Source organism: Gallinula chloropus (genome assembly GCF_964237585.1).
Source record: "Gallinula chloropus genome assembly, chromosome: 7".
In the NCBI taxonomy this organism is placed as follows: Eukaryota; Metazoa; Chordata; class Aves; order Gruiformes; family Rallidae; genus Gallinula; species Gallinula chloropus.
The window spans coordinates 27110228-27135954 of NC_140092.1; the positions used below are offsets into that span (position 1 = coordinate 27110228).

At 41.2% G+C, this 25727-nt stretch overlaps 1 protein-coding gene across 3 annotated transcripts in view; it reads left to right on the forward strand.

Moving 5' to 3' along the window:
- The window catches only part of LRBA (LPS responsive beige-like anchor protein), a gene marked incomplete at its 5' end in the record, with an annotated part of 423662 nt that overhangs the window by 37602 nt on the left and 360333 nt on the right, over positions 1 to 25727 (forward strand). For all 3 annotated transcript variants that reach the window (XM_084266649.1, XM_084266650.1, XM_084266651.1), the window contains 14 exons: positions 7385 to 7616; positions 7753 to 7853; positions 11074 to 11169; positions 12899 to 13020; positions 13119 to 13245; positions 14459 to 14578; positions 15157 to 15303; positions 15884 to 16081; positions 16729 to 16862; positions 18469 to 18577; positions 18686 to 18838; positions 19973 to 20141; positions 22879 to 22958; positions 24364 to 24426. In XM_084266649.1, the coding sequence (XP_084122775.1) occupies positions 7385 to 7616; positions 7753 to 7853; positions 11074 to 11169; positions 12899 to 13020; positions 13119 to 13245; positions 14459 to 14578; positions 15157 to 15303; positions 15884 to 16081; positions 16729 to 16862; positions 18469 to 18577; positions 18686 to 18838; positions 19973 to 20141; positions 22879 to 22958; positions 24364 to 24426 (1851 nt within the window). The remainder of the gene's footprint in view (positions 1 to 7384; positions 7617 to 7752; positions 7854 to 11073; positions 11170 to 12898; positions 13021 to 13118; positions 13246 to 14458; positions 14579 to 15156; positions 15304 to 15883; positions 16082 to 16728; positions 16863 to 18468; positions 18578 to 18685; positions 18839 to 19972; positions 20142 to 22878; positions 22959 to 24363; positions 24427 to 25727) is intronic.

Sequence of the window (25727 nt, forward strand, 5' to 3'; positions counted from 1 at the left end):
AAAGAAATTCTAAAAACTTTTCATAAAATAGATTAAACCCAGAAACATATAAAATTTGAAATTCGTACTCCTGCTCCCTCTGTGTTTTAAAAACATTGTGTAGAACTAGTTCTTTATTGTGTTGTTCTACTTGTGCTGGGGCTTTGGCTGCATCCTGCACACTGAGCCAATGGAACTAGTGAGTCCTCTGAGGAGCAGCTGAGGGAGCTGGGGGTGTTCAGCCTGGAGAAGAGGAGGCTGAGGGGAGACCTTCTCCCCACCTCCACTGCCCTGCCAGGAGGGTGCAGAGAGGTGGGCGATGGTCTCTTCAGCCAGGGGACAGGAGATGGGACGAGGGGGAATGGCCTCAAGCTGTGCCAGGGCAGGGTCAGCTCAGCTGGGAGGGAAAAGTTCTTCCCTGGCAGAGTTGTGGGGCTGTGGCACAGGCTGCCCAGGGAGGGGGCTGAGTCCCCAGCCCTGGGTGTGTTTAACAGATGGGGAGATGAGGTACTCAGGGATATGGGTTAGCACAGGACAGGGACTGTTGGACTTGATGGTCTTAAAGGTCTTTTCCAACCTGGGGATTCTGTGATTTTCCACTAATTTGAACTCTTACCCACTCTTATTTCCTCGAGATGCAGCTTTCTTCCTTGTGACAGAGGTACAAGCTGCTGATATGAAGCTGTCTCAGGGAGGAAGAGAATTATATTGTGCTGAGACATCATATTAAAAGCCCATAATGCTGGCTAATGGTTTGACATACAACTTTAGGTGGCAGTAGTAGACTCTTAACACCTCGTGGGTGCTTGTTAAATTTACTTTTAGGCAGCTTTCCAAATGAGAGGGCAGACTTGAAGACATTTTATTTCAATACAGAATATTCATGTTACATCACTCTGAAGGGAAGCAATGGGAATGAGTGTTCCTGAGCAATTCAGCTTTGGTTAGTTAATAAGAGTGTTGAATGAAATCGTATGAAGGTGTCAAGGTTGCAGTGGGTGCAGTGTTGTGCAATGCCTATGCTGGGTTCAAAATGGACCTTTCTGGTTTGCCAGGGAAATGAAGGCATGGACTTTGTTAGAATAGCAGCAACAGAAGAGAAAACAGCGAGTTAAGAAGGAAATGTACTCTCTTTTTTCTTAGGAAGCAGGGGAGATGAGTAGTATTAGTGGGTTTATTGTAATTATTGCTTTTTGTAGTGTTAACTGTTGGGTAGTGTTGGATGGGGAGGAAACTGAGGACTTCAGCCTGAGATGTCATCAGGAAAAAACCCTGATTCTTCTGCTCAAGAAGTACCTGTTTGCTCCTTGTCTGGTTGTTTTGGGGTGGTTTTTTAGGGATTTTGTTAGTTTTATTTATGAATATGGTGGAAAGCAAGTCCAAAGTTGGAGCACACTTAAAGAAGATGCTTATGGAAGATGCAGATTCTTTGCTCCTGTGAGAGTCACTGGTCACTTGTGTATTTATGGTCTCACATTACTTTAAGCTTTCAGCTACTGCTAGGGTAGCAAATGGCTTTAAATCATCTGTGTCTTGCTGGAAGGTTATGACTTTGCCTCTTATGAGTGGGTCTTCCCACAGTTCTTTGTGCTTTGTTTAGTTTTCCTGGTTATATTATGGTTGATAGAGTAGGAAAATATATTGCAGGAAAAGAGGTTGACATCCAGCTCTCTCTGTCCCTTTCTTGCCTCTCTGTAACCTCTCTGGACCTGAGCCCTGCTTACCATTACACTGACTTAATGTTCATGCTAGTGTCACTATTTGATATACTCAGCCCAAGTAACAGTATGTGGGGGTTACTCTTTTTCTCAACTTTTTTCCTCTTCTGGTCTGTAGAAGCCTTTCCAAACCAGAACCATCTCTTTATCCCACCCAGGATGTGCACCAAGATGTTAACTTCTGCTGTTTGTTGTGTGTCCTCAGGGGATTGGACTGGCTTAGGATCACTGAAAGATCCTTGCCCTAGACAGATTTTTGTTCTCCTGAAATCTTTGGTGTGTATTTTTGATAATCATAGAATCACAGAATGTGTTGGGTTGGAAGGGACCTTCAATGCCCATCTAGTCCAGCCCCACTGCAGTGAGCAGGGACATCTTCACTAGAGCTGGTCGCTCAGAGCCCCATCAAGCCTGACCTTGAATGTCTCCAGGGATGGGGCCTCCACCACCAATCTGGGCAACCTGGGCCAGTGTCTCACCACCCTCAGAGTGAAGAACTTCTTCCTAATACCCAACCTGAATCTCCCCTTTTTGAGTTTAAGACTGTCACCCCTCATCCTATCACTCCATCCCCTTGGGAACAGTTCTTCCCATCTTTCCTATAGGCACCTTCCAGGGACTGGAAGGGGCTGTAAGGTCTCCCCAGAGCCTTCTCTTCTCCCAGCTGAACCAGCCCAACTCTCTCAGCCTGGCTTCACAGCAGAGCTGCTCCAGCCCTTGGGTCATTTTTGTGGCCTCCTCTGGACCTGCTCCAAGAGGTCCATGTCCTTGTGGTGAGGGCTCCAGAGCTGGACACAATGTGAGGTCTCACCAGCTGTACTATGAGCTTGGTGAGGCACTGGCACAGGGTGCCCAGAGAGGTTATGGAAGCCTCTTCCTTGGAGGTGTTTATGGCCAGGTTAGATGGGGCTTTGGGTGACCAGATCTAGTGAGGGTATCCCTGCAAGGGGGTTGGGACTAGATGATCTTTGAAGTCCCTTCCAACCCAAAGCATTTTGTGATTCTATGAAATGACAACTGTTTAGCTTCAGCATGTTTTCCTTAATGCTTATCTTGTGAGAAACTCTTCTGAAGAGAAGAATTTGGGCAGTTACCAGCTTTGTACATACATCTTTTGGGGTTATTATTAGGCATAAACTTTTAAGATTCCATTGGAAATAAACTGGCCTATTTGATTGCATTGCATCTTTCTTTCTCATGGGGTAGGCATTTCCATGGTGCTTGTTTCAGAGGTAGTAAAGAGACAATTCTGAGATGACCACATCAATGTCTTGAGGAAAAGGGAGGTCACAGTTTCCTCAGTTAATAGTTCTTTCCTCCTGGCTTTAGGGAACAAAACAAGTATGTTTGTTTTGATGCTTCCTGGTTTATCTAGGAGCCAGGACAATGAGGAAGGTCTGCAGAAGGATATTCTTTTTTAGAAGGTTGAGGTAAAAACTGCAAAGATCCAGCCCTGTAGCTCTCCCAGGTAGAGTCAATTTGACTTTTCTGGGAGAAATCCTAATTGTTGTCTTGGACTTCATTTCACTTTTTCTTTCAGACTTCATGGAAATACTTTTCCTCATGTTTTTTTAGGAGCTTTTGAAGTGTTTTACATCTGCCACTGGGAGAATTAAAATTAGATTTATAATCTAGATCACGATCTTTCAGGAAAGTGGAGCTTGTCTGTTTATTCTGTGCTTGATCTGATTATTTCTGCATCCTGCATTTGGGTAGTTGCTCACCTAAACAGTGCACCATCTCTTTTTATATCTATATATCTTGGACCACTTTTCACAGTTTGTTAGATGAAAGTTTCATTGCAAAGAAAGTGTTTAGTTTACATTTAAATTGGCTTTTTGTTTATATTTAGAAGTGATGTAGGGCTGTTTTATACTTAAAATTAGTGTTGTATCGTTGACTTCTCATCACAGAATCAGAGAAGGTCAGGAGTTGGAAGGGACCTCGAAAGATCATCCAGTCCAACCTCCTGCCAGAGCAGGATCACCCAGACTAAATCCCACAGGGATATATCCAGGTGGGTTTGAATGTCCCCAGAGAAGGAGACTCCCCAGCCTCTCTGGGCAGCCTGTCCCAGGGCTCCCTCACCCTCACAGGGAGAAAGCTCCTCCTTATGTTCCCATGGAACCTCCTCTGCTCCAGCTGCACCCGCTGCCCCTTGTCCTGTCGCTGCCACCCCTGAGCAGAGCCTGGCTCCAGCCTCCTGACTCTCACCCTTTACATATTGATAGACATTGATGAGGTCACCCCTCAGTCTCCTCTTCTCCAGGCTAAAGAGGCCCAGCTCCCTCAGCCTCTCCTCATAAGGGTGTTTCACTCCCAATCATCTTGGTGTCCCTGGGCTGGGCTCTTTTAAGGAGTTCTATGTCCTTCTGGAACTGAGGGGCCCAGAACCGGGCCTAATATTCCAGGTGGGGTCTCACTAGAGCAGAGGGGGAGAAGTTAATTTAGTTCCCTTAAGGGGGGAAAAAAAAATCATGTTTTGAATGTGTAGTTAAAAATTTTCTTCAAGTGTTCTCCCTGTCCTCAATCAGCTAAAGGTAAAAGTGTTTTACCAAAAAGCTTGAGTGATTGGTTTAGTTTATATATATTTTTTGAAGGTAAATGTAACTGGCAAATGTAAAATTTGTGAGGATGCATTTGAATACTGCACTTAAAACCCCTTCCTGTAAGGTTATACTTATATGCTGAAGGAAGAAAACGTTATGCCACCCTCTGGGTTGCTATAAAGATTGTTTATGCAGCTCAGCGTGGGACTTAAAATACGTTGAATTGGTGAATTTTGAAAAATGTACTGCACGACATAGGAGACCAAATCATGCTAAAGTGCAAGGAAAGACTATACATCAGTTCAAAGGCTACATTATTCAAAAAAATACAACCATAAAAAAGGTAATAAGATTACATTCTCACACTTCATGGCTAGTAAGGTGCATTAAGCTGCTCAGATATTCATAACTTACCGTGACATTTGGGAAGATTACATTTTGCTGTGCACAGCCATTACTGCTGCTCAGATAATAACTAGCCAATGCACGGACCTGGATTATGATCCCTGTCATTGGAAACAAATTTGTGTTTTGAAGGTTGATCAGTTTCAAATCACCATTAGAAAGGGTTAATGTGAAATACCAGGGAAGTGGTGGGGGGTAGCGGGATGGGGGGGGGATGTGCTTGTGTGTATCTAATAGGGATGCATACATATAGTAAGTACATCAGCAGCCCTGTGCCTTTGGTATATTGCTTTCTCTGTTGGGGTTTTTTTTTGTCCTCTCTTACCTTAATGGAAATGTGAACATGGTAATTATTTCTACCCTAGCCTGTTATTTCTGGAACACACTCACTGAAATGCTTATGTTTGCAGATTAGATTGGAAACCTAATTTGACAGCTTCCTGGATGGGTGGTTACTGATAATAGTGTAGCCAAAAATGAAAGATTGGTGGAGTAGACTATAGGGTGAAGGTAAGGTCACCTCTAGTTGCTGTACAGGGTTTTGGTGTGATAATTGATGGTTGGCTCATAGTTAAAACCGAATGCATAAAGAGGTGAATTTCTTGTTACGAATTAGCAGGTGTTTTGTGGGAGGGATTTAACCTTCAGCTATCCTGTCTGTACTCAGAATGCAGGGTGTTTTTTGTTCCTTACCTTGGTGGTGAGAAAGAGGGTGGCTGCTTGAGGGACACCTCTGTTTTGCAGAGGGTGATAATTTTAGTGTAACATGAAGTGTAACATTGGTTATATGCTGAACATTCTCAAGTGTTTTGTTCAAGACATTTTGATGTTTTGTTTCTTTTTTAAGTGGGGGCTGCCTACTTTTATTTTGTATTCATCTTGTGATAATTCTACCTTAATCCATCCTGCTCAGCATTGTCCCTTGGATTCTACCTTACGGAGCTTTCTTGAGGTAGACCTCTGCCCCATCTTATGGAAGGGGAAAACTGAGGCTTGGAGGATGATGATGACTTGATAGATTTGTTTGAGTTGACAGCGTGAGTTGATATAGAGAAGCTGGGAATATAATTCAAGTCTCCCCATTCAGTTCCTGTGGTTTCCCTGGATATTAAGGAAGCATCTGAGAGTAAATTGCATAATTACTTTTCGTCACCAAGAGGGGAGAAAATGGAAAAGTGTAAATTACTGTTTAGAAATCCTTGCTATGAGACATTGTCTATTCTGTCATAAAAGCTGTAAGTTTCTCTGGCTTCTTGTGGTCTTTGGCATTACTGATTTATGCCCAGAAGACCAAAGATTGCTTCTTCAAAGTGACAAGATTTAGACACTTGAGGAAAACGTATGGTAATTTCAGCAGTTAATGAAGAGCATATATTCTGTCCCATTGGGTAAGTTTGTCTCCAGATCCTGACTAGCTGAGCAAAGCTGTTGGAGCTAATATGGAAGCTAAGTTAGGATATGATTTTTGAGGCAGTTTGGACATGGTGTGGTGTTGGCAAATGACAGTAGTGAGGCTGTTAACGGTGAAAGCCTTTGAAAGGAATACCATGTAGGACAAATAACATCTTTCATTAGACAAACATGTAGAAATACTGAAGTACTTTTGATCATGAGTCTGTTTTGTTCATTTGAGTCAATTCTTTCTGAATTCCTGTTTGCATGCCAGTATATAATGAGTGTTTTGTCAGGTTAAGTTTAATAAAGTTCTAAATCATAGAACCATAGACCGGTCTGGGTTGGAAGGGATCCCAGGGATCACAGAGCTCCAGCCCCCCTGCCACAGGCAGGGCCACCAACCACCAGACCTGGATCTATACAAGGTTGCCCAGGGCCCCATCCAACCTGGCTTTGAACACCCCCAGGAAAAATCCATAAAGAGTTTAAAAAGTGGATAGGGAGGAATTGGGGTAGAGGATTGGTACAACCCATCTTCAACTGGAATTTTTATTTTACTGGAGAACACAGATGAGAATGGAGTAGGTTATTTCCTTCCGTCCTCCATCTCTTGGCATGTATGTATGTGGGTACATCCTCAGCACATGTTCAAACAAGGCCTGCACCCAGGAGACCTGAAACTGTACTGGATTTCAGTGTTTTAGTCTGAGCATCGTCACAGGTTTCAAACAGTGCTGCTGTTTCACATACGTGTGAATACAGTGAGTCTCTTCTTCCTTTCAGTACCTGTGGCTACTAGTGAAACTGGCAGTTAATGCTTAGCCAGCTTTACTCAGTGTCTCAGGAATGACTCTGAAGTGTTTTGACAGTATTTCTGATATGCATCAGCTCTTTTTAGCTAGATCTGCCCTCTTACTTGAGGCATGTTAAGCACATGTGAAGCAAAGCTTTCCGGGCTGCTCAGGCCATCTGAGGTATCTTAGCAGACGTGGTGTCCTCAGCTGTTTGGGAACGCTCACTTGGGCCTCTCACTTCTCAACTGTGAGAGGCAGCTCAGGACATCTACATGATAAACTACCCAAATGTTCTTGTGCACCAGTTGTCTGATAGTAGATAATGTGTTAGGAGCACCTTTGAAGGAACTCAACAAAACTTGGAATGGGGGAAGATTAAGACTTGATTATACTGATGTTGGCTTTATGTTTTTTTGGCTTACATCTTGGATAGCTTTCTTCTTGCAGAGTCAATAACTTCAAACACAGAGTGGTGCTTTGATGCAGTTGTCTTAAGGTGTTTTTCTTTTTCTTTTTTTTTTTTTGTTAATTTTTTGCCTGAAAGCTTGTTGGAGGCCAGTTTGACTTGGAAATGAACTTTATCATCCAAGAAGGAGAGGGCATCACCTGCATGGTAGACTTGTTGGACAAGTGTGATGTCACCTGCCAGGCTGAGGTGTGGAGCCTGTTTACAGCGATTCTGAAGAAGAGCATCCGCAATCTCCAGGCGTGCACAGAGGTGGGGCTCGTCGAGCAAGTGCTCAAGAGGATTGATAAAGCTGACAACATGATTGCAGGTACAGGCTCACCCAGTGCATGCCTCAAACTACATTCCTTTGCTGCAAAATCTGATGGAAACACATTCAATGAAGGATAGAAATGTGACATCGTATTTGATCTAGCAATTCTTTTGCTGTTCTCTTTTCTTTTCAGATCTCTTAGTGGACATGCTGGGCGTGTTGGCGAGCTATAACTTGACTGTTCGAGAGCTAAAGTTATTCTTCAGCAAGCTTCAAGGAGAAAAAGGGAGATGGGTAAAAGAAAGCATGAAACCATTTTTGTAGTGTTGCTTGTATTTTTCCTCATGTTGACAAGCTAAGAGGCTGTTTGGTAACGTTTACAGTGTACCAAGAAATACAGGATGCTTTGTGGTATTACATGAATGAATTTTCCTACTTGCAAGCAATTAGAATAGGTAGAGTAGGAGAATGATGAAATTAAATTTCCTTCTGGATCTGTGGGCTGGATTGATGGGTGTTTTCTAAAAAAAAAAATTGGATTTTTGGTTTTTTTGAGAACCCCTGGGAATAATATGGTGAGTCTAGGAAAGTGGTTTTATGCAAATGTGTTTTTTTAAATTGTAATTCCAGTTATGTGAAATGGAAGGAAAAAAGATCTTTTTTAAGACAGAAGAGACATCAATAAAAAAAGTCTACTTAGGCACTTCATTGTGTTCCTGTTTTCAAATTGCTCTTCTTTACTTGAAGATTAAAAAACAAATATCTACGGAGGGATGTGAGAATTTGTGCCAGAATTAAAATGAAGGAAATAAGGTCCAGCCTGAAAATTGCATCATGTGTTTTCTCCTGTTCCTCTGAACTAGAAAGGGAGAAGAGGGTCTCCTTCAACTGTTGAGAATCCCTTTCCCTGAAGTCAAAATGTGTATGTTGAGTGGAGGCCACTTGATAAAGTTTTCTTTAACAAAAAATTATTGTTTTGCTGGTATTGGGAACTATTTTAACAATAGTTGTCCCTGCTTTGAATTTTAATTCAGCTCCTGTTATCTCTAAATAATGATCCTAGTGTTGAGAAAAGGTAGCACAGTGTCTGCTTCATATATGGTTTTGAAGATGTATTTAATAGAAAAGGCAGTATGCATAAATAATATAGTAATCAACTGTTTGAAATATATAGCTTTGGAGTTCATAGAATCATAGACTGGTCTGGGTTGGAAGAGACCCCAAGGATCACAGAGCTCCAACCTCCTGCCACAGGCAGGGCCACCAACCTCCAGGCCTGGAGCTACACAAGGTTGCCCAGGGCCCCATCCAACCTGGCCTTGAACACCCCCAGGGATGGGGCACCCACCCCCTCTCTGGGCAGCCCCTTCCAGCCCCTCACCACTCTCTCTTCAAAGAACTAAGATCTCATCTAACCCTTCCCTCCTCCAGCTTCACTCCATCCCCCTTGTCCTGCCAGTCTCTGCCCTTGAACAAGCTGATTCCCCTCCTGTCTCTCTGCTCCCTTCAGGGGTGGGAAGGCTGCAGTGAGGTCCCCCCACAGCCTTCTCTTCTCCAGGCTGAACCAGCCCAGCTCCCTCAGCCTCTCTCCATAGGGGAGGTCTTCACTTGGGCAAATAAAAATACTCTGAATACTCTACATTTAATAATAGAGGGTTAAAACATAATAATTGAACATATAGAGTATATTTAACTATAGATTAGCGTTGTCTCCGTAACATTAACTTTTAAAATTTCCTGTCTATCTGCTATTTGCATTTAATTTCCTTTCGTTATTGAAGACTAGATGTAGAGGAAAGGAGAAGTGCCACAGTTGCACTGCTGAAGAGCTGCACAGCTCTTAAAACCAGCAGTGCTGTAAAGATACAAGGTGTTTGGCTACAACACAAAGTACCTGGTTCAACTCTGTAGTGCTAAAGACATCGAAGAAGTTCTTCGTGTTCCCCCCATAATTTTAATTCAGAATCAAGAAATGCAGTTTCTCTAACTATAAATATGGAACACTGGAAATCTTTTTGAGGGATCACACAATGCTTAGTTTACTAAGCTTCTTACAAGAAGGAGGAGACAGGGCACTTTGAGGAGAAGATCAGAAGTTAAAAACTGTAGTTTAAAAAGGGATCTACTGGAAAGTTAGTGAGTTGTAAAGGAAGACCCACAAAATTGTTTTGTTGCTGTGACCAGTATTTGCTGTAGTTTTCTTGCTGTGAACTCACTTGATTTGGATTTTATAGTTTCTGCCTATTACAACAAAATCAGTGCAGAGTTAGGGTGTTGGTGGGGCAGTACTAAGCGTTATTAATGTACTTGTGGCGCTTTAAAAGGAGCGTGTCCAGCAGGTCAAAGGAGGGGATCCTCCCCCTCTGCTCTGCCCTGGTCAGGCCCCATCTGGAGTGTTGTGTCCAGTTCTGGGCTCCCTGGGACAAAAAAGCCAGGGTTCTCCTGGAGAGAGTCCAGCGGAGGCTGCGAAGGGGATGAAGGGCCTGGAGCATCTCCCCTTCAAGGAAAGGCTGAGTGAGCTGGGGCTGTTCAGCCTGGAGAGAAGCAGCCTGAGAGGGGATCTGATCAATGGGGATCAATAGCTGAAGGGTGGGACACAGGGGGACATGGGCAGCCTCTTCTCAGTGTCTGTGGGGACAGGACAAGGGGCGATGGCCTCAAGTTGGAGCAGGGGAAGTTCCTCCCCAATGTGGGGAAGAACTTCTTCCCGGTGAGGGTGAGGGAGCCCTGGGACAGGCTACCCAGGGGGTGTGGAGTCTCCTTCTCTGGAGAGATTCCAGCCCCATCTGGACCCTGACCTGTGTGACCTGTCCTAGGGACCCTGCTTTGGCAGGGGGCTGGACCTGATGATTTCTGGAGGTCCTTTCCAACCCTTACGATTCTGTGATTCACACCCAGTGCTTGGTTCAGGTGCTCCTAACTGCCCTTGAGTCTTCAATCTTTCTCCATGGACTTACATGAAAGTTGTAATCAAGGAGAGTTTATGTTCATCAGGACTGTAGTCATATACTAGTCTTGCTGGTTCTCCATCTCCCTTTAGCTGGGTACTCCCTCGCTTCCCTTGTGCTGGCGTGGGCTTCAGAGCTGCTGTCACTTGGAATTTGTTTGCATTTGTTTTTCCTGAATTAGTTTTCAGCTGGATCAGTTAAATTTCCTTCAGCACACAACACATCCACACAAACAGTAGCACTGGTGAGAATGAACAGGTAGAGGGAGAAAACAACCTTCAGGATCAGTTTAGTCTGTGGTGGATGAAAGCTGCTCTGGCCTTTATGTCCTGAATTTAGTTATCAAACTGACTGTATTTCAGCGTACCCACTAGGGTGTGAAGGTATCCATGACTCTCTTAATGTTGTTTATTGGAAGTGCTAAGTGTCTTAGCAGAGTATTACTCAACTGTGTGCAAAGCTTTAAAATGTGTTGAAATTAAGTATTTTTTTTTTGGTGTCTATAGCCTCTTCTTTCTTATAGGTGTGTGTTATTTATTGACAAGTGTAATAATTCTCTTTGTCAGCCACCACATGCTGGGAAGTTACTGTCTGTGTTGAAGCACATGCCTCAGAAGTATGGACCTGATGCCTTCTTCAACTTCCCAGGAAAAAGTGCTGCAGTATGTAGCTGTTTTTAAGTTTCTTGTTTGTTTGTTGTTCCATTGTGGCCATTGTTTATTTTCATTTGTGGTGTTCTTTGGTCTCATCTGTCATTGTCATAGATACAGAGTTTTACCCAGATTTAACCTGGCACCTACATGATGCCAAAATAAGTTATGCTTATAATAGATGTGCATGATCACTATAGAAGGACAATCATTAGTGCATAAAGAACAGATATAAATGAGGCTTTTTGGTTTCAGACTGGTTCAGTTAACTCTTGTTGCAGGGAGCATCTGCCTGCTTTTCACTCTTACACTTCAGTAGGAGTGGTGTTTGGGTTAGTATTCAGTAAATGTGAGAGTGGTTTTGTGGTGGGTTGACCTTGGCTGGACACCAGGTGCCCAACAAGCTGCTCTGTCCCTCCCCTCCTCAACTGGATAGGGGAGAGAAAGTACAATGAAAGGCTTGTGGGGTGAGGTGGGGCCGGGGAGATCACTCACCAGTACAGTCACAGGCACAGTGGGCTCAGCCTGGGGAAATTAATGTAATTTATTACCAACTAAGTCAGAGTAGGATAATGTGAAATAAAAACAAATCTTAAAACACCTTCCATGACTCCTCCCTTCTTCCTGGGCTCAATTTCAATCCAAATTTCTCTCCTCCTCCTGCTGAGCAGCATAGAAGGATGGGAAACGGGTTGCAATAAGTTCATCACATGTTGTCTTTGCTCCTTTCTCCTTGCACTCTTCCCCTGCTGTAGTGGGATGGGAGATGGTCCTCCACATCCTTCTCCAGTGTGGGTCCTTCCCATAGGTTGCAGTTCTTCACAAACTGCCCTGGTGTGGGTCTCTTCCATGAGGTACAGGCCTTCAGGAGCAGGCTGCTCCAGTGTGGGTTCTCCATGGGCCTATGGGTCCTGCCAGGAGCCTGTTCCAGTGCAGGCTTCCCATGGGATGTCAGCCTCCTTTTAGGCACATCCACCTGCTCTGGTGTGGGGTGCCCCACGGGCTGCAGGTGGATATGGCTCCACCATGAACCTCCACGGGCTGCAACAGAATCTCTACTCCAGTGCCTGGGGAACTTCTCCCCCTCTGTCACTGACCGTGGTGTCTGCAGAGTTGTTTCTCTCTCATATTCTCACTCTGCTCTTTCATCTGCTGTTGTGCAGCAGGGTTTTTTTTGGGTTTTTTTGGGGTTTTTTTAAAGGAAAGTTTATACCTCTCTCAAATTCTAACTGGAAGGCTACATAGACACAAGTTTCAAGAGAAAAAAGTGCCTGTTAAGTGAAATGTATATGACTTTGTGACCATCATAATCATTTTTTTTCCTGAACACCAGCACTATATGGAAATAAGTTTATAAATCTGATTATTCTGACAGATTGCCACAAAACCAAATCAACTTAAACTTTCATTTTGAGGAGTTTTTATGTTGTAAGGCTTCTACTAAAGAATTAAATTCTTAAACTGTGTGTTACTATTAATAATCTTCTCTGGGATATAATAATCTTCTTTTGAGATATAAAGAGCATTTTCAAAATATTTAGATTAATTATTTTAACAATGAAGTACAAAAAGCACAGAAGTGAAACTAGACTTATTTTAACAAGCTACACATTTCTAGTCTCTGCATTTCTAGTGTGTATCTGTACATCAGTACACATTTGTAGTATGCATCTTAAGCTGTATGCTCCTAGCATTTTGCTGATGATTTTTATACATAAACAACATTTTTTGCTTTCTTTAGGCTATTGCCTTACCTCCTATAGCCAAGTGGCCGTACCAGAACGGGTTTACTTTCCACACTTGGCTAAGAATGGATCCTGTAAATAATATCAATGTGGATAAGGATAAGCCTTACTTATATTGGTGAGTACTACATAAAGCTGTATTTCTGATGTTGTTTCTTTTAACTGCTTATCATTGCTTCCATCTGTGTACATGCTGATTTTGTCCTAATTTCCTAGTTTTCGAACAAACAAAGGACTGGGTTATTCTGCTCACTTTGTTGGAGGCTGCTTGATTGTAACGTCCATAAAATCAAAGGGAAAAGGTTTCCAGCATTGTGTAAAGTTTGATTTCAAACCACAAAAGGTGAGTAAAGATAATAAAATCTTTCAAATGAGCTTCATGAATTTAAATATGTATTGACTAGCTATTGATTAGGCTCCTCTTTCTCTAGAAGAACTTTATACTGCAATGAGAAAAACAAATTTATGTTCTGAATTCTGATTTCTTGTTAGTTTTATGTACAAAATATGTAAGAAAGAGCTAGGAAATGCAGTTTACCAGAAGTTTTAGGAATTTGGGAGGCTTGTGTGAGTTCTCTGAGGATTTGCAGTACACATACACAGCTTGAAAGTTACAAGTCTTGTGATATTTTTTTCCTTGTCTGCTTATACATAGTTAAACATAGTTTTCTCCCACCTTTAAATGGTCTTTTCTTTTCCTAAAGGGTTTTGCTACAGCTCCTCTTTGTCATGATTTACTCAATGTGTACAGATGCAGTGTTATTTTAAGAAAACATGATTTCTTACCTGCATTTCCTTTTCCTAATTAAGCTAGGACTTTTAATAGGAGCTTGATATTCTTTCATGTGAGAGAACAACAGATTCATTCTTGAAAGAATGCTGCACTTTATGTTCATTCAGACTGTCCAGAAAACAGTCTCATTGCATTCAGTGGTTTATTTTATGTTTCTTTTTAAATCTAAGAATTAAAATAGGAGTTTATTTTATTATCAATGCTCCAGGCTTGCTTGCCTATTCAACAGTACTATGCTGTTTGAAAATGTTTCGTTTTTCAATTAGATATTTGGCTAATGTTTCTGGAGCAACTGGTGTAAACACTTTGTGAGAGAACAGACCTCCTCAGGAATTTCTTATCAGTAATCCCTTGCTGTAAATATGGATTCTGTTTGTGATCATTTGACATGCACAGCCTTTGAAAGTCTTTAGTCTGGAGCCATCCTTGCTTTTTGGAATGACATTTGCAGTAGTCCATCATGCTAAGAGTAACCAAACTTAAAACTTATTTACACAGTGGTTTCGGTGTGATTTGGCTCAGCATTGCCATAAAGATCTGTTAAGCTTCTGTGTCTACTTCTTGTGGAAATAATGGCATATTACCCTTAGACAGAGCTATGCAAGAAAACTCACCAGTGCCTTCTCTTTTGGACTGAAAAGAAATCTTTCAGTCGGAATTTAATTCACATAAATAGATGAACTTGTTCTTCTGTACCCCACTATAATGCTTAAGCTACATTAAGTGTCTATATGTTAGTATGACTTGTTTTCTTACTGTTTAGTGGTATATGGTTACTATAGTACACATCTATAACCGCTGGAAGAACAGTGAACTTCGATGTTATGTGAATGGGGAGCTGGCGTCTTACGGAGAGATAACATGGTTTGTCAACACCAGCGATGTGAGTAATTCCTGTGCATTAATATCCATAGTTGATCATCTAGATGGATTAGTAGATATCCTTTGTTATTTTATTCATAGAATCCCAGACTGGTCTGGGTTTGAAGGGACCCCAAGGATCACAGAGCTCCAACCCCCCTGCCACAGGCAGGGTCACCAACCTCCAGGCCTGGAGCTACACAAGGTTGCCCAGGACCCCATCCAACCTGGCCTTGAACACCCCAAGGGATGGGGCACCCACCACCCCTCTGGGCAGCCCGTTCTAGCACCTCACCACTCTCTCTGTAAAAAAACTTCCCCCTAATATCCAATTTAAACCTTCCTTCCTTTAGCGTTGTTAATAAACCTTCCTTGTTTTATGCTTTAAAAAAAATTGAAATAAAATGCGTAACTTTTTGGTGGAGGAATAGAATCTGCTTTTATACATCTCAGAAATGTGATCATTTTTCTTTTCCTGCAGGGACTCTCAAATGCTTGTTTATGTAAAAATAATATTCCCTGATAGTATGTATATTCTTTGTGTGATTTGCTCGTGTAGCTTGATTAAACCCCGTTAACTGGGTTTTGTTTCATTTTCAGACGTTTGACAAATGTTTCCTGGGTTCTTCAGAAACAGCAGATGCCAATCGAGTGTTTTGTGGGCAAATGACATCCGTTTACCTCTTCAGTGAGGCTCTCAATGCTGCTCAGATCTTTGCCATTTATCAGCTTGGTCTGGGATATAAGGTATCTCAGAACTGATTGTAAAGTCTCCATAGTTAAATTCTAACAAGACTCTTTAGATCAAGTATGGTGTAGTTGTTTTAGAAATGTAGCTTTATATTGTGCTAGTAATTTTTGTTAATGTGTGAAATCAGGGCTGAGGATTAGTTTTGTTGCAGTGATTTATTATTTGTTTTGTTGTAGCCTGAGGGGCACTAATTGCACACTGTTATTCCCTAGCAGCTGTACAAACATACGCTAAAAAAGATGGTTCCTATTCTGTGTGCTCCTCAATTATTAGTTCCTTCTGAGTGAGCATTGCTGACTGTCAGTCTGTTTCCTAGCTAATGTGTTTCTTTTACATTACCTGCCTTTTTGGCAATGTCATTCTTCAAAGGTTCAAAAAACCCACCCCAAACCACTCCAATTCTACATTTCCAACTCTTTAAGATTGACTTTAAGTTGATGTTCTTATGATACCTCTTCCTTCTGAAATATTGCTGGATTGAAGCAGCAATGTTTTAGTAATTGTTTGGCAATATTTGTCTTCAAAACCATATTCTCAATGTGTATAATCTTTTTTTTTTCCTTCCTCAACTTCCAGGGAACATTCAAATTCAAGGCAGAAAGTGATCTCTTCCTGGATGAACATCACAAATTGTTGCTATATGATGGCAAGCTATCCAGTGCTATTGCTTTTATGTACAATCCAAGGGCTACAGATGCACAGCTGTGTCTAGAGTCGTCCCCTAAGGATAACCCTTCTATTTTTGTTCATTCACCTCATGCCCTCATGCTGCAGGTATTTCAATGTTTTTCATAGATGTGGAAGATACAAATGATTTCTGTTTGAAAACCTAAAAATCTGGCTTTAGAGGGATTTTTTGGACAAGATAGGCCACTGCTGATAGGTTGGGTTTTTTGGGTTGTCCCCACTGTTAGCTTCTTTATGGATGCACAAGAATTCTAAGAAAAAACATTGCTTTTATCAAAGTTGCAACTTTAAATTGTCAATGTTACAAAGACTGGGTTAGCTTTTTAAAAAGAAATCATTCTTCCTCATTTCTGATGTTTTTTCACTCATGGATACTTCCTATCCCCCATCCCTTGTCCTGTTGATATAGCACCCTTTTCTTCCCTGTGCTTTGAACACCATAATTTGTCAGAAGCTTTTCATGTCTTCTGTTCTAGAGTTTCTCTATAACCAAAGGCTTGTTTTAGAGTTTGCAAGCCACCTCCTGTATATTCATCTGAGGATCTACACTGTAGACGGTGTGTAAAGCAGTAGATCAGCCAGATTGGGTATTTAGTGTGGCTGTGGCACCACTATTTGTATTTATTGCTGCTTGGTTTTATTTGGTTATAATGCAATTTTTATTTTGAAGAAATATCAAACTGTTCCTGTTTATCAGTTTCTGAAGGAAATATTTCTTGATTCTTCCTTGTCAGGACGTGAAAGCGGTCTTAACGCATTCAATCCAAAGTGCCCTGCACTCCATTGGAGGGGTGCAGGTACTTTTCCCTCTCTTTGCACAGTTAGACTACAGGCAATATTCATCAGACAACATTGACACAACTGTTTGGTGAGTACATACTTACTGTGTTCTGGTCTTTGGTCCTTTCTAAGTGAAGGAAATTACCTCTTGCTTTATTAAGTGGCATAGTGCAACGATGAGTTATGTCTAGCAACACAAAGGTGACCTTGTTACAGGACCTCAGAGAGAAGGGTCTGTTTGTACCAAATTTTCTATGAAAGCTCATGCAGAATCAAAATCTACACAGCTTTATTTCACAGGTTATTTTTTTCTGTAACAGAATTACAGACAGTTCTTAGCTCATTCCTGTCATGGAGAAAACTCACTGGGGAAGTCATTGAGAGAAACTCTAGGAAGGATGAATTTTTCAGTTTCATGAAGCTTTTCCCTGGAATATTTTTTTTGTTTGCTTTAACTTCAGACTTTTTGTAAGATAGTGTTATTCACTGTTACTGCTATGCTTTTCCTCTGGTTTCAGCTCTGTTTCAACTCAGTCCAACTTTTGAACATCCAGGCACTGAAACTGATGGAGCTTCTAAGTTGGAGAGTAGAATTAGCAGCAAATGCAAATTGCCTTTTAGAATCCTGGTGTAGTTTGCACTGTTTCATCATAATGGTAGCTTCATGACTCTTTAAAGATGATCTAAATCTGTGTTGTTACTAGGAAGAGGTGGTCACAATGTTCCTTCAGCCCACTTGTACATTCCTGGGCCTCTCTTGAACTGACTGAGTTTAAGCATCTATGTAATGAGTTAGGGATTTCATCCAGCTGCAACTGTCCCAGCAGTAGAACGGTTTTCAGCTGGCTGTGGCCTATGTTCATAGGCACATGAGTATTCTGTCTGCTAGCAGCACAGAGTTGAATTAGCTTGAACTGTGTAAAGCTGTGTCTAGAACAGTATTTCCCATACATGCTCATCTGAAAGCAGCAGGAAGCAGAATGGCATTTGTTACTGATGTTGCAGAAATTTGTAGTTAAAATAATGAAGCAGGGAGAAGTCGCCTCCTAACTGTTCCCTTTGTGCAATAACTTATTTCCAGAAGAATTTTGCTATTGTGCATTTTTCTCAGAATCCCAAATTTCAAGTTGAAATGCATTAATTAAAAGCAAGAAAGCAGAGCTTTCAAAATTCTTTCATAATTTAGTGTTGCCTTTCACAGAATGGTCTGGGTTGGAAGGGACCCCAAGGATCACAGAGCTCCAACCCCCTGCCACAGGCAGGGCCACCAACCTCCAGGCCTGGAGCTACACAAGGTTGCCCAGGGCCCCATCCAACCTGGCCTTGGACACCCCCAGGGATGGGGCACCCATCCCCTCTCTGGGCAGCCCCTTCCAGCTCCTCACCACTCTCTGTAAAAGAACTTCCCCCTGATATCTCATCTAACCCTTCCCTCCTTTAGCTTTAATCCATCCCCCTTGTCCTGCCATTGTCTACCCTTTCAAAAAGTTGATTCCCTTCCTGTCTCTCTGCTCCCTTCAGGGACGGGAAGGCTGCAATGAGGTCCCTTTGTTTTAAAATTTTGATTTAAATGTTTATATAACTCATTGGCTGTATCTCTGTGCTGTGTGATGAATGTGTTAACTTAGAAATAATTTTCTTATTGTTGTAACCCTTAAAAATATTTTCCTTTGCCAAAACATTTTATTTTACAGTTCTACTTTGTTGGCTTTCATTATGGAGTTGTTGAAGAACTCCATTGCTATGCAAGAACAGATGCTTTCCTGTAAGGGCTTCCTTGTGATAGGATATAGCCTAGAAAAGGTAAAGTAAATCTTCTGGATGTCTTAACATTAATGATGAATTTTTTGAAGAGAAATGCTCTTCCTAGACTGCTGTGGTGCTCTTCCTTAAGCAGATCTTCTTTTACAGTCTTCCAAAGCCCACGTTACCCGAGCTGTACTAGAACTTTGCCTTGCCTTTTCAAAATACCTGAGTAACTTACACAACGGGGTGCCCTTGCTGAAGCAACTGTGTGATCATGTTCTCCTTAATCCTGCAATATGGATTCATATCCCAGCACAGGTAAAATTGCTGCTTCTTGTGAATAACTTCAGATGTTACTGGGACTGTTGAGACTAAGGCTAGACTCCAAGAATTACAGGTTCTGGGTCCTCAGAAGGAAATGATACAGAAACTGTTTTCAGACTCTGCTTTTCTGCATGTAGCTGTGCAGCTTTCAAGACTCCCAGGGATTTCAGGGAGTTTGGAAACCTGCAGCATTCTGTGGAGGAATGCTGGGAGTGACTTCTAGAGTCCCCCACCCAGTGAGTGTTGAAGATTGAGAAGGAATTATGGATGTATTAGTTCACAAAAACTCAGCAACTTTTAAGAGAAGTTATCCCCAGGGTGTTGGATTTGACATCTTAATTTAAACGGATTTATTTTCTGCAGAGTATTTTTGTTTTGGTGACTCTGTGGTCTCATATTGAACAGCTTGGATGGAAACTTTGCTGTTGGTTGTACTTGAAACCTTCCTGTCAAATTTTTTGATCCCTTCCATAAGGGTTTATTTTGCATTTAAACTATGACAGCACTAAAATGCTACTGTTGAAGTCATAAAATGTTCATTTGCTACAGAAAAAATCAGTTATTAAGCATTATTTAAGTCTTCATTTCTCAGAAGAACAGGGGAAAGAAGCTATATAAATAATTAAGCCCATCACATATACTTAAGCCTAGAATCATAGACTTGATTTTAGGGGTTGGAAGGGACCTTCAGAGATTGAGTCCAACCCCCCTGCCAAAGCAGGTTTCCTGGGACAGGTCACATAAGTAGGTGTCCAGATGGGTCTTGAATATCTCCAGAGATGCTCCTTTTATAATACTTCGTGTGTGACCCTGTTCTGAACAGGGAGTTGGATGAGATGATCCCCAGAGGTGCCTTCCAATCTCTGCTTTCTCTGGTTGTGTGGATACCACACTTTCATGCTCTGAATGTGCATGGAGCAGCTTAAAAAAGAAACCAGCACTCTAATTTTAGAAATAAAATTAAATTTTTCAACTGTTTACAAGGGTTTTAAGAGTTTTGTCACTTAGCTATGCATAGAAGATGTATTTCTTTAAGACACTAATAGATGAAGATTGACAACATAGATGTCCAATGTGCTGCAATTTTGCTGTAATGATTATTTTTACTCTCCTGCTTGGGTGCTGTAGGTTCAGCTGATCCTGTACACCTACCTATCTACTGAGTTCATTGGCACTGTTAACATCTACGGTGCAATCCGGAGGGTTGGGACAGTTCTCCTGGTCATGCACACCCTCAAGTATTATTACTGGGTAGTGAATCCTCAGGACCGCAGTGGTATAACTCCCAAGGGTGTAGGTATGTATTGATTTCTACTGGCACAAGTTTGTTTTAAGAGAAGTTGTATACAATGTAGAGAATAGAGTTGCAAATGTTCCAGAAAGTGCTGTATTTAAACGTGGTGGGTTTGCTGTAACACTTTGACTGACAACGCTTATGTCCATGGGGTATTCTTGAAAGCTTTTTTCCCAGAAACTAATGTAAACTTATTTCAGAAGTTGTATCCAAAGCAAAGGAGGACCATGAAGATGATTAGAGGGCTGGAACACCTCCCCTGTGAAGAAAGGCTGAAGGAGCTGGGCTTGTTCAGCCTAGAGAAGAGAAGGCTCCCTGAAGGGAGCAGAGAAACAGGAGAGGAATCAGCTTGTTCAGGGGCAGAGACTGGCAGGACAAGGGGGAATTGATTAAAGCTAAAGGAAGGAACGTTTAAATTAGATTTTAGGAGAAAGTGGTGAGGGGCTGGAACAGGCTGCCCAGAGAGTGGGTGGATGCCCCATCCCTGGGGGTGTTCAAGGCCAGGTTGGATGGAGTCCTGGGAAACCTTGTGTAGCTCCAGGCCAGGTGGCCCTGCCTGTAGCAGGGGGGTTGGAACTTTATGATCCTTGGGGTCCCTTCCAACCCAGACCATTCTGTGGTTCTGTGATCTAGCCTCTGTCACCTGAGTGAGTTAATGCTAGATAGAACTGCCCCGAGAAATGGTAGGGTTTGTACAGTGTAGAGCTGTGCCTGGGAATGGAGTCCCTTTGTGGAGCTTGTTCAAGTACTGGACAGGCTTTAAGTGCTCATAAGATGTCTTGATAATAGCAGTATAGCTGTAAACAGACATCCTGAGTCAATCTGGCAGGTGTGAGGATCTGAACTTGTTGCAAAATAGCTTAATGAGTGCTTAATCTGGAGAACGAACTCATGGCACAGAAGTAATAAGAAACATAGAGCAGGTGTGTTTAGTACTTGTTGGGGAACACAGCACATGGGCACTGATCCTCAGAAAAAAGCAGTAGGAATAGCTTCTTGGCTCAGAAATGCAGTACTCTGAAAGGAACTGGGAGAAGATAAATGTGCACCAGCGTAACCACGCATGCAGATGGAACTGGCACAACATGCTTTTTGGATGCATGGCTTTAGAACTCTTCTAAGTGTTGTTCTTTTATGAGCCTGGGCACACAGCCTTGGCAAAGGGAGAAGAACATCTCTCTACTCTTGTGTGTAATGAAGAAAGGTGAAAGGCTCTGGGATTTTTTTGGGGAGAAGCAGGTGATGAAAAAGCTAGTTGTACTGGGAGTGATGTTACCAGCTTCCTGCCACCAATTTCTAGAAATCCTCCTTGTTAGAGGGTTTTAAAGATTGTTTTGTAGTATTTTGTATCCTGTAAGGAGCAAAGCATGTTTGGTTTCTCCTTTCTTTTTAATGAAAACATGGATCTGCTCAGTTTCTGCACTTAGTGAGCCTGGGGAAAGCATTTGTATAAGATAGTCTTAGAAATAGAGTTTAATGACTTATTTTGACCAGAATGGTCTATACTGACAATAACTATTCTTAAACCAGATATGCCTGTGAGCATATAGGGTATAAAACCAGACTCATATGATCACTTACATTTGCTAGTTTGATTTGCTTTTCCCTTAAAAATGAGGTTATATCAACTGTTAACCAACGAGCAGATGTAAGAACTATCCCTAGAAATATATTGCAACAGTTTGTTTCTTTCCTGTACAAAAGCTTTTACTTGTCTTTGATATTTGGTTGCACCTCCTGGGAACTGCTCAGTGTTTGAGTATTTAAAATCTTTTAGTGAAAGGCTGCTTTACTCAGGAGTGGCAGGAGCAAGTCCTTCTGGCTTTACCAAGTCAAATCATGGCTTTCAATGGAATCTTTGATTCATTGTAAGATTGATTTTTTGTTGTGCATGCAGCCGCCTTCTAATAGTCACATAATCATTAAGGTTGGAAAAGCCCTCCAAGATCATCTAGTCCAACTGTGTCCCTACCACCTATGTTGCTTACTAAACCATGTCCCTAAGGACCTCATCCAACCTTTACTTGGACACCCTGAGGGACAGTGATTCCACCATGTCCCTGGACAACCTGTTTCCATACCCATCTGCTCTTGCTGAGAAGAAATTTCTCCTCATTTCATACCTGAACCTCCCCTGGCACAACTTGCAGCCATTCCCTCTTGTCTTGTCACTGATCTGCAAAAAGAGGCTGACCCCCAGCTCACCACAACCTCCTTTCAGGTAGTTTGAGAGAGCAATAAGGTCTCCCCTCAGCCTCCTCTTCTCCAGACTGAACAGTCCCAGTTCCCCATCAGACTTGTGTTCCAGCCCCTTCCCCAGCCTGGTTGCCCTTCTCTGGACATGCTCCAGGGCCTCAATGTCTTTCTTGTAGTGAGGGGTCCAAAACTGAACCCAATATTCGAGTTGTGGCCTCACCAGAGCTGAGTACAGGCATGTAGTTGTTCCTTTGAGCTGAACAACTTTAAAACCAATTCTAAACTGCAAAAATTGGAAATCTGGAAATTCTGGCATAAAGTTCTTGTCTCAGTCTTATTCCTTGTGTGAAGCTGGTTCTTAGACACTGGACGGAAGAGGTAGAATCATGCAAAGAATATAGAGGGGTTTAGAAAACTGTATTTAAGAAAAACCTTAGAAGAACTGCAGTGGTTGGGCATTTTACAACTAAATGTGAAAGTGCATGCTGTGCTGTGCTAATAACACATGTCAATTCCATTCTCATCTACTTCTCTTCTTTTGTAGATGGGCCACGGCCTACCCAAAAGGAAATCTTATCTCTGCGAGCGTTCTTGTTGATGTTCATTAAACAGCTTGTGATGAAGGTAGGATAATGTTATGTTAAAATACTGAAGTTTCCTTTCATGAATCAATGAACTTCAATATAACAATTTTTTTGTTCTAAGTAAGTTGAATTTTGTAAACAAGTGAGTAAATAGAAACTATGTAAGATGCATCTTTTTGTGGCTCTTGACACAAATGATGCTGAAGATGCATTTTTCTCCCTTTTAAGCTGTTTTTATCAAAGGTGGAGCTGTTAAATAATTAACTTAGAAATTTTACTATGGGGGAAATAAGTACTTGTTTCCATGTTTTGTTTTTGACAAGAAAACTATCACCTACATCAGAAAAATGGCTTCAAGAGTGAAGAGCACTGCTTGTCATTGTCTCGCTGGCTCGCAGCAAATAGAGTAGAACAAGAAAAACTGTCACCAAATTTCACAACTGTTTGTTAGGCATGAGATGAATATTGAAATCCAGCAGCTATGCTGCTTATAGAGTCTTCTTATCACTTTCCTATTGAAAGCTCTGATCTTGCTCCTTCCCCTTCTCTAGACTCTTTTCTGTGCTCCCTTTACCCTTCTTCCTCTGGGACCAGTATGCTCCCTGTGCTGCTACCCAGAGCCTCGCAGTATGGAGGAGGAACTACCAGAAAAGTTTCACTCTCATATTCTTTAAATTGGGTGTTCTGGAACATTAAACTCCAAAAGACTTGCAATATGGGTTTCCCTGTATATTATTTTTCCTCATTTCTATCAGAGATTTAGAACTTGGACAGTAAAAAGCATGACCATCAGAAAAGGCTGATTCTTCTACAGTTTTTTATTTGTACACAGTGGTGCATAATCTCCTCAGGAAATGAGATATTTTCTTTAAAAGCCTGCTTTTCCCTCATTCTGTTCTTAGAAACTGTTGGCTTTTGTTTTATCTTCACCAAAAAGATCTCAAGGCTTATTTCTGGCATAGAAGCCACAAATGATTTAAGCTTCCAGCAGGTTGATAGCAACCAAAGTTAGGCTTCTGTAGTGGAAAGTAAGAAGCAAACTCATCTGTAGGCATAGCTACCAGGCTCATAATTAAACATCCAGGCCTACTTTCCAATCCTCTTTGCCATCTTAATTTAATTCTTGTATTAATAGGACACTCTCAGTTCCAATTATCTGTATCAATTAACATGTGTTACTCTTAACAATTTCATATACTGTATTACTATCTAGCTTACTTTTATGCCTGTTTTGGAGTTGTCGTAATGTACTTTTATAACCTTCAGTGTGTATTTTTGGGGCAGAGAAAAAGCTACCTTCCATCTGGGAAACTATTATAGTATCAAGTAAAAACAAATCTGTCTTATGGGACTTGCTCTGTATGTAACTGTGGCTTTTAATGATGCTCTTTTGGGAACAGTGCTCTTGTACTTGAAAGATGATAGTTCAAACCTTGTTTTTAAAGGACTATGGAATAAAAGAAGACGAATTGCAAGCTATCCTCAATTACCTGCTCACTATACATGAGGTAATTTTTAATTTGGGCTGGGGAGAGTTATTAATTTGCTGTTTGTGACCACCAAATCTTTGAATATTTTCAAGTATTCCCTTTGTTATGCCACAAGATGGCTCTGTGGAGAAAGTAGCTAACACTGTCCAACTCTTTTAGTGTGCTAAATTGCCAATATTCTTGCAGTGATTTAAGCACTATGTTCGGTGCTGGATTGAAGTTCATTAAGCCAGTAAGTCAAAATGCTTTCTTATGTTGTGCTACAAACTGATTTACCAAGCAGAAAAACAGATGGTGAGACCCACTTTAAAAGAAAAAACAAGACAAAACCTTGTTTCACACTGCCTAAGTAATATTTTTGGTTTGTTTTTTTCTTTCCTTTTTATTTTGCTTCTTAAATAAAGTAATAAAATTGAAAACATGCATTAAAAATAAAGATGTATGTTAATGGCATCTAAGAGAATCATATAAACTTAATTGAGAGAAAATGTTGGTTACCACTGATACATCTGCATCTTCATATTTTAGCACCAGGAAAAGGCACTTTATGCCAGATGCAACATCAAAGACAAGGGAAATGGGGACATAAATCTAACTGATCTCATCTCTGTAAGGGTGCTTGAAATGGGTAAAATAAGGAATTAATTGAACTTCACTTCAAGCAGTATGGATTTTTTTTTCCTTTTTTTTTGTTTACACCTATATTTTCCTTTTGTTCTCTGTGCTGGTTACTACTACTTGGCAGTACCATGGTCAAGCAATTTAAGTCATTCCACTTTATGTGGAGATGTAAAAAATAAGGCTCTTGCTAACATGTAAGTGTAATTCCCACAAAATTAAGGATCTAGAAAAAATTGAACAAAACAAGGTACAGTTCAGCCTTCTTTTAGGGCTCATTCATCAGTGATGGCATCTGTAATGTAGCTGATATTATCACAGTTTGAGGGATGTAAAACCAGTTCTCTAAATAGAGAAAGAATTAGAATATTAGTTGGAAAAAAAAGAAACCAATATTTGTTGGAAAGTGGTTTGGCTTATGTTTTTTGAATAAACTTTCCTTTTAATATGAGAGAGAATGGGAAGACAGTTGGATTTTGCTACTTTGCAGTCTATTTGTAGTGATAATTAACTTGGAAGAAATTAAACTGTAGTTTAGAGTGCTTGAGATAAATAATATGAAACACTGGGCAGTTTGAATTACCCTTTTTAAATATTCTCTGTGACAGGTGGTGGTATTTTGGTTTTTTTTTTCCTGGGCTTGGACATTTGTTAGTAGAGATTTTGCATTAAACACCACCCTGTGTATAGCCTTGAGAAGA